Source organism: Anomaloglossus baeobatrachus, chromosome 6 (assembly GCF_048569485.1).
Source record: "Anomaloglossus baeobatrachus isolate aAnoBae1 chromosome 6, aAnoBae1.hap1, whole genome shotgun sequence".
Taxonomy (NCBI): Eukaryota; Metazoa; Chordata; class Amphibia; order Anura; family Aromobatidae; genus Anomaloglossus; species Anomaloglossus baeobatrachus.
Genome location: NC_134358.1, coordinates 151,041,432 through 151,050,844, shown reverse-complemented (window position 1 = coordinate 151,050,844; position 9,413 = coordinate 151,041,432). Strand labels below are relative to the sequence as shown.

Below are 9,413 nucleotides of genomic sequence, written 5' to 3'. Positions count from 1 at the left end.
TTATGTGCTGTGGTGATTACCGGCAGCTCCTGGAGCGATCGATTGGACAGGAGTATGATCCTGTCCGATCGCTGCAGGAGCTGCCGGTAATCAGCTGATGAAGTCCCCTGACAGCAGGATCAGCTGATAGCCGGCCGGACACGAAAAAGCCGGCGAGACTACGATCAGCTGATGCGTCAGGTGACTGCATCAGGTGATCCACGGCCAGGTCCTGCAAGCTTCGTGCGTGCCCCGGGGAGACTGCACACAGCCAGAGCGGCGGGACCGGGACAGGGGCTGGAAGCAAGCATGGCACCCGGACCCTGCAGACAGGTGAGTATGACATACACATACACATACACACTCACTCCGCGTCCGGTCACCTGTGCTGCTGGTGGGAGTATATGATCACACTGCCGACACCGCCCGCTCTCCTGACAGCTGAGCACAGCGGGCGGGTGGACAGTGTGATCACATACTTGCGTGACAGGGGGGATTTCAGTTGGAGAAACCCCCCCTGTACTCCACACTGGCACCCCGTACCTCCCACAGCTGAATGCTGGTAGCGCGCGCTCTGCCTTCACCGCTCCACACACTGGCATCCTCCGGCTCCTCCCCTCGATGCTGGGCTGTGACGTCAGGTAGTCACCGCCCACAGCCCAGTCAATCACTGTGAGTGGCGCCGGCATCCTGTGACGTACCCGTCCAGTTTGAGAGCCCGGAAATGCCGGGACGTCAGAGGATGCCGGCGGCCACAGCTCCAGGGGGTCATGTGACAGGCACTGAGCGTGCAGGATAGCGCCGCTCAGTGCCAGAAATGGAAACAGAAGCCAATGCAGAAGATGCATATAATGATAAGTGAGAAAACAAATGGGTGAACCACCCCTTTAAGTCTAGGGATTGGAGTGCGACTATCAGATTCACTGCCCAGGGCCCTGCCATAAAGGTGTTATGCAATGTCACATTTCAATTTTTCATATGGCTTATTGTATTTTTCATTCCTTATGTATTATATAGCAGTTATGCTTGTTCATATATCTCTGAATTTGTTATGCAGCTTTCACTTCATATAGATTGTGTATTTTTTGGCTAGCACCCTGTTCACATTTACAATGGTGTTCCAGCAGTCTTTTTGTTTGTTATAAAGGAGGTGAGTAACTGTCGTTACACGCAAAAAATCCAAGATGGCAGCGCCGTGTGTTTCAGTAAAATAGAATTAAATAAAAACTAAATAAACTGTGGAATTTTTATATTAAAAATACTTGATTTCATAATCACTATTTTTAACACAAAAATAAAAAACCGCGACAACTTACCGTACCTTAGAATGGTCTATAAGCCATTATTTAATTATTTATAATTATTATTTATGCATTATTTATATAAGCTGTCCCACTTTTCTGGATGAAACTCTGAGCGAATTTTAATGCATGTGAACCTAGCGTAAAATACAGCCTTACACAATTATTGCATATATTTAAGACTAGATTTCAAGTTTAATCCTTCTAATACAGTACTTTATTTTTGGGTAACAATCTATAACCCACAGATGAGGCTATTTGCAAAATGCGTGTGAGGTGAGGACAGCTGCGTTGTCAGGGTGTTTGTGTAATTTATACCTCTGCTGCACTTGGCTCTTCCTTTTGCATTGTGTGACACCACACTTTCATCAATTAAATATAAAATTTCACAAATATTCAGTTTGCTTGGATAAATTGTGCTTCTTTGATTGAGGTTTGTTTCTTTAACATGAGAACTGTAATTTTATATGAACAATTAGAAGGTATCCATGTATAGGTGAAAAGCATATAATAAATATCCATGAACTAACCCAAATCTAATATTATATTGAAATGTGTTGTTATATCACTGTTCGTGTCAATGGATTGGCACAAGACATATAAATAGTCCTGAACTTACCGTTACTATGTAGGTTAATGACAAGTTCACAATCTCCATTACTACCTAATTTATGATTCAGGTTATTTTAAGGATACTCAACATTAAGATGATCACAGGCCATTCTTTTGGTAGAAACGTCTGTGTTCAGTCATGATCCCGTCCTTGGTTACACAGCGTTTCCTAATAAGTCTATTTATAAATGTGTTTTCGAAACCTGACAACTGTATTAGGAAAAATACTATTCCAAGAAAGTAAAGTCTCACAAGAAGAGTGAAAATAACTTTATATATTATACATATTTATATACATAAAACATACATAGTCTATAAATGTCCATAGCTTTACCACACTATGAGCTTTCTATATCTCAAGTGGTTTTGTTCTGGGACTTACTTTTTATTAAAAAACAAAATATGACTTAAAAGAATCTTCATCATAAAAACTATACTTGACCATTTGAGGCTCATCCTTCGGAAGCTGGAATAAAATAGTGTTGTAGGCCAATGGCCATTCTTTAGCCAGGCCACTCTTAGCTCTTAGGCAACACAAGTGCAAAACATCATAGTGGGAATGGGTGGGTGTATGTCTACGGACATTAGTCAGAGCCCACGTCTAGATCTATCAGGCTTTGAGATAATTTATTTTGCATAAACACTAATACCAGGTACCATGGTTATCTGTATCTAGACTGAATTCACCAGAATAAAAGATTGGTAATAAAGGCAAGAAATATATTCTTCAGAATACTTCAACACAGATACACCAGATGTTTCACATAGATCGGTTACATCTGTATCCGCTGTGGAGTTACAATGCAGGATCCTTATGTTTTATTGATCATGCACTTGACGCCAAACAGGAAACATATAATCACATAGCATATCATGTACGCGAAAGCTGGAACATGAATGAAATGTGACCTTTAATGTAGCGTACGTAAACCCCATACACTCGGAATACATCTGCATGTGTAGGGAATCACATACAGTTAAGTGCTCCTTCATATTATGTTGGGGAAGGGAAGCAAAGGTCAATGGTTTAATGAATTCTAGTCTGGAGATAACATAACTACATTGCTTTGGCTAGTAAGTAATATATTATATTATATTTTTCAACATAAAGGTTAGAAAGTAAAATTCCCTTTAATGTTTGTGAACATTTTGTAGCAGCCGCTCAGTGGCCAGTGATGCACAAGGCACACTGTGAGTGTTCTCGTAATGTTTGCATTAACATACAGTACTAAGTGATACAACTACAACTCGTACCTATCACTGCATAGTAATTTCTTCTTTTGTAGGACTATATACAGCCACCATTGATCTCGTAGTGCAAAATAACAATTTCAGATTGTACAAATTTCAGCTCGTATGCAGAGGGCTCCCATTCATTTGTTCAGTACCTTCCATATTATGTTCAGTCTTACATCTTAGGTCTCCAACCATTAATAAATTGCATTAATTTTTTAACCTGCAGTTTGCTTAACTTAAAGTCCTCGGAAAGTATCTCCTCTGTAAGCTGGATGAGTAAATTGCCATCAATCTTTTCTGAACCGAAAAAGGAGACAACATCTTCTGATAACCCGATGAATCGAAGGGATTTCGATACCTCTTCAATGGACAGTCCTGAGAGGTCGGATGGAGGCTGCCAAGGAGAGCCATCTCCGCATGACCTTGGTGCTAGCTGCATGTGTAGTGGAGAAGAGAATGGGTATGAAATAGAGAAAATGTCCTGCATGCCCTTTTTAGCCAAATAATGCTCTTCTGTGATATCTGGAGAGCAAGTCTGTGAGTCTTCCTCTGCACCATCAATTTTCATAGAAATGGAGAGGGGTTCAAGGACTGTGTTTACCTCACTTGTCTTAGGTGCCCGCGGGGGTAATGCAGGACATGACATACTTTGCTTTGTGCTGTTGTCAAGGACAATTTTCTCAGTCGAGGTTTCCAATGAGTAGCTGGCGGACTTAGGACAGCCTGCAACAATGTCAGTAATTTCGCTTGGTGTGCCCCCAATTAAAGGTTCAACCCCACTGAAGTCAAATGGAGTAGGAATATTTCTCTTTGGTGTGGCTGGTGTCTTTTGTCGAGGATAGCTGTAATAACTGCGGCACTGATCCACAAGCAGATCATTTGGGTTCATGCCTTCAGCCCCACCACAATAACGGTTAGGCCATGACAGTCGAGAGGGAAGGACTTCAGAAGCTGTTAATCCACAAGGCGACTTGCTCTCAAGTTCACTTGACTCATTCTTGATCCAGTTACAGGGATAGCACGAAACTTGGGCACTCTCTGATGAGCTTGCAACTTCACTTTCTGCAACACCACTGGAAAATTACAAAAGTAGTCAATTTCATATTGTACATACAGGAGATTGTAGCAGGGTCTACCAGACCTCAATAAAATGTACTTAAATAAATATAAAGTTACATCAAAACCATTTATTATAATGTAGGCATGAGAGGTTTACACATGACCAATGCAATGGCATCACCTGCATGGAGGTTGCAGGATCTCCCCATGTTTAGCATACATCTGTTTCTCTCAAGTTCCCTGATTTACTTGCAAACTTCAAAACCATACTCACTGGCTTCCTATCAAAACAGACACAAGCATGGGTATCTAAAGCAGAATAAGTGTTTAACCTGAGCTTTTTATCCCTGGGTCTAGTGATGTAATGTAAGCACAACATATCACTGGGCTTCGCTGTCTACATTGTCAGAGCCTAGTAATAGCTGCAGTGGATGCTGTAGATGTGACATTACTACAGCAACCGATCAACACAGATCAGAGCAATTATGGAGACACATCACTGGACACAATGAGGGGGAATAAAAGCTCAGTTTATTACTTTACAATTCTGGAATCCTCTGAACTACAAAAATTAAACAGAAGAACCCCTTTAAAATGGCCTCTGAGAAGTGGGGCACTTATATTGGTTCATGTTACCAAGTGTGGTATTCCAATAGCTGATGCCTGGACAAAGTGTTTCTACATGCCTTCATGGCATAGTATGTTAGCATCTACCGTGCATAGAAGGAAGGGTTTGGGCTTTACCCATCAATCTCCCCATTTCCACTACATATTCTCAATAAACAAAGGATCAGACACAGCAAGACTGATCTCCAGACCTCTTGGTTGGCCTTCAGCCTTTTAGTTCTTCACCAAGTATAAACTTGCTCAAATCTAACTGCTCCCTAGTCCACAACAGGAAAAAACATGCTGTATTTTTCCATGTCACATATAATATACTGAATTGTAGGTTCTTACTATATGTCTTATAATGGTTATTTTAAAGGTAATGGATTTAGAAGGTGGGGCATCATTTAGGCTGGAGGTTGTTGCTTTCTTGACTATTCATCAATATGACATTTTCATGATTGACCTACATACATACATATGAGGAACCATGTAGAAAAAAAAAGTCCAGCGGCACACCGAATCTCCAACCAATAAAAAACTTTCCTTTTTATTAAATGAAACGGTGCATGTTAAAAAGGCAGTGAAGGAACCGGGTGCAGGATACCTCACAGGATCCTGCACCCGGTTCCTTCACTGCCTTAACATGCACCGCTTCATTTAATAAAAAGGAAAGTTTTTTATTGGAGATTCGGTGTGCCGCTGGACCTTTTTTTTTCTACATGGTTCCTCATACCTACAGCTATCCTGCTTCATCAGCGAGCACCCAGAACCAGAGCCTTACTAAGGGAATACTGCTGCCAATCCGCTCCTCCCCAGGATTGTGGACAGGACGTACAGTGGTCGGTGCAGAACCACACTTATTTTTTGCCTACATATATACGGTACATAGGTCGACATAAAATGGAACAAAATATGGAAACTGTAATTTAGCATGATAATAAAAATAATCTGATTAAAAATAGTGGTCCATTGCTAATGTAATGTATTATGCAGCTCCCATGTCATAGTCCTCGAGGTTTAATTCCACTGAGGCGTTAATGTAATAAGGAACCCAGAGTAAAGTATAATAATAAATCAACAGACGGAGTATTCTGCTCTTATGCTTCATGTCTGCAACCTGAAATACCTGGGAGACAGATGAACATCCCACTAACGTTTGCTGACCACACTCGCTTGTCTAGATGAGGGAATATTGGTGGCTGGCATATATTATATTTACATTAAGATAAAATAATTTATAATTCATTATGACTTAAAGCAACATTAAATGTTCTAAGTAATCTCTCTCTAAGTAAATAAGGCTTCGGATGGATGAAAGACTCTCGGTAATACTTAAATTTTTTCTGTGCACTCCTATTGCCAAAGGCTGCCAACCAATGCACCAACATTGGCACCCGACAGATCCAAACATCAGGGCGACTGCCAAGGTCGAGTCCTTGAATAATTGACTTCTCACTCATGATGATGATAGACAATAAAAGCAACGCAGAAAGTTTACAATACATTTTCTATAACAAAAAAGGAACTTGGGCTGTAGAAAAAAACATATATTGTTCAAATAACAAATGTTGTTCGATTATAGATAGCTATAAATGAAATATCACACAATTACTGAAGCTGGGTAGAGGAGTAATATATTTGCACATTATACAACTAACATTAAGATTAAAGGGAATGTCTAAGATAAGACGTAATGATTTCCTGTGAATGGAACATGTAGGTCACAGAAAACTTAATAAAATGATTCCTTGATATCTGCGGTCAGATATCTTATTCCTGAGAAAACCACATTTTTCTTATATGAAAATAAGTTGTTAAGAGCTATGGGTTGGAGATAGATCACCCTGTGATTCTGCCATATTAAAGGCCATATTACCAGTGTGAGACATGTAGATCAGGAGAGCAGACTGTCAGTCATTACATGGCTCATATTGGTAACGCCGCCTTTCATTTAAAATAGGCTTTGGAGGCAGATTCTCAGGGAGATCAATCTCCAACCCCTATATCTTTTTTTAGAACTGTAGTTTTTATTGAATTATATAAAGTTCAACAGATATCAGTTAACATAAGCACAATGCAATCATATGCGATAAAATATATATATCAGTGCAAGAAGAAAACATTACAGCTTATCTATAAAACTTTAGACCCTCTAGCGGCTCCTGAGCTAAATGAAAATCATTGCAAGATTTATAATTTGTAAAGCCAAATGACTACAGGGCCTTAATACATCTTTCTCTTAAAGGGAACCTGTCAGGTGCAATATGCACCCAGAAACACGAGCAGTTCAGGGTGCATATTGCTAATCCCTGCCTAACCGTCCCTGTATACACTAGCATAGGTAAAGGGATCTTTAGAAACAGTTTTTTCTAAAGATCTTTTATCATATGCTAATGAGCAAGGGCACTAGTCCCCTGGGCGTTACTTCCCCTTGCCAGTCGCCCCCATTAGCATGTTAGTACGTCCCTGTGGGCTAATGCTAATGAATATGCAAAGTCACAGAATGATCTCACTCATGTTTCCGCTGTCATCGCGCCCGACGGAGGATTTCAGCTCAGTGCGCATGACCCCGGAGTTTGGGTCATACGCACTACTTCAGTTTAAAGCCAGGACGCATACACCCGGCTTCACAGTGCGCATGACTCAAACGCTGGGGTCACGCGCACTGAGCCGAAATCCTCCGTCGGACGCCATGGCAGCGGAGAGGTGAGTGAGATCATCCTGTGACATTGCGTATTCATTAGCATGCCTACAGGGGTGTACTAACTTGCTACTGGGGGTGACTGGCCGGGGAACTAACGCCCAGGGGACTAGTGCCCTCGCTCATTACCATACGGTAAAAGATATTTAGAAATACTTTTTCTAAAGATCTCTTTATCTATGCTAGTGCATACAGGGATGGTTAGGCAGGGATTAGCAATATGCACCCAGAACTGCTCGTGGGTCTGGGTGCATATTGCACCTGACAGGTTCACTGTAAACAGTTAACCTTAAAGATATCAAACAAAAAAATGACAAACAAAGACAGAAGAATTAATAACTCATTACATATAAGAAAAATGTGCATTTCTCTGGAATAAGACATCGGATCGCAGATAACAAGCTATCATTTTATTTAACTTCCTATGACTTGCATGTCCATATAGATGGCTAAGGAGGGCTAATCCTACTGACAGTTTCCCATCAAGATGGGTCCAGATACATAGTGAGCTGATTCACGAGTTCAATTGTATTCAGGATCCACTGATCCAGCCTGACAGCTGCAGTTTGTACTGAGCAGTGTGAGATCTTCAAAGCAGCAGGGAGGAGGGATCTTGAGGAGCTGGCAATAAGGCTAGGTGAGAACGCAGTATGTTTCTCACCATATCCTTCGCATGTCCCATAACAAATGAAGTGCAAGGAGCCTGCTGACCAGAAGGCACCTGAAGAGAATCCAAAACAACCACTTATCTCCTTAAACACGTTACTGTTCCATGCAACTCTAGTCTGTTTTGTATTTGGATATATATTTTTGTTTTTTTCAATAATTTTTGAATGATGATTTTTACATCCAGAAAGGACTGGATTGTGTGCTGAAGGAGACCAGTGGGTATTCTGATAAAAGGCTAGGTGAGCAGAGATTAAGTTATATAAAGCCCAGAGGATTTTACAGCCATTCTGACATGGATTTTCACACCAAATATAACGTTGTCCACAGGTAGAAGCTGTATTTAATGTTATCAGCTTGAATTGTGAAATCTGGTGACCGATCCTCTTTTGATGGTTATTCCCAAAATGAAAATGTATCACCTCTCAGATGATTGATGATAACTTTGTGATTGGTGGCAGTCCCAGCAGTCACACCGCAACTTATCCCAAAAATAAGGTTCTGAATTGTCCAGTCAGAATGGCTATGCATGTGCGCCATTGGTTCATTTATTGTCTATGGGAATGCAGGCGATGGCAGAGCACAGCGCTCAGCTTTGTCCAGCAATCTCAAAAACAATAAATGCTAGTCCACTGCTGTATTTCAGTTAATGTGTCTGCTTTAAGTTGTAGTATTTCTCGGCAATCAAATGAAGACTATATGGGACTATAATTGTATACTATACGGCTGTCATTGAGGTGTCCTAGACCAATTAAAAGCTGTTGTCTGGAGCCTCTCACTTCCACTTTTCAGAGGTGAAAGGTGCTGCAAAAGTTGCAGTGACAGCTGCCTGCCGGGATCAGCCGGTATCATGCACCTGTCCTATGAGAGGAACGCGAGACCTGAAAATTGACCATCGATTAAATGTCCTCAGCGCAACTCTTAGGGGTACTTTGCACACTACGACATCGCAAGCCGATGCTTGCAATGCCGAGTGCGATAGTCCCCGCCCCCGTCGCAGCAGCGATATCTTGTGATAGCTGCCGTAGTGAACATTATCGCTACGGCAGCTTCACATGCACTCACCTGCCCTGCGACGTTGCTCTGGCCGGCGACTCGCCTCCTTTCTAAGGGGGCGGGTCGTGCTGCCTCACAGCGACGTCACACGGGAGGCGGCCAATAGAAGCGGAGGGGCAGAGATGAGCGGGACGTAAACATCCCGCCCACTTCCGTCCTTCTGCATAGCTGGCGTGAGCCGTGGTGACGCAGGT

At 41.8% G+C, this 9,413-nt stretch overlaps 1 protein-coding gene across 2 annotated transcripts in view; it reads right to left on the bottom strand.

The window, feature by feature from the left end:
* Positions 1 to 2,147: 2,147 nt before the first annotated feature.
* Positions 2,148 to 9,413, bottom strand: part of GAREM1 (GRB2 associated regulator of MAPK1 subtype 1) — a 172,106-nt gene continuing 164,840 nt past the window's right edge. For both annotated transcript variants that reach the window (XM_075353320.1, XM_075353319.1), the window contains exon 6: positions 2,148 to 4,201. In XM_075353320.1, coding sequence (XP_075209435.1) covers positions 3,301 to 4,201 — 901 coding nt within the window. In that variant the 3' untranslated portion in view covers positions 2,148 to 3,300. The remainder of the gene's footprint in view (positions 4,202 to 9,413) is intronic.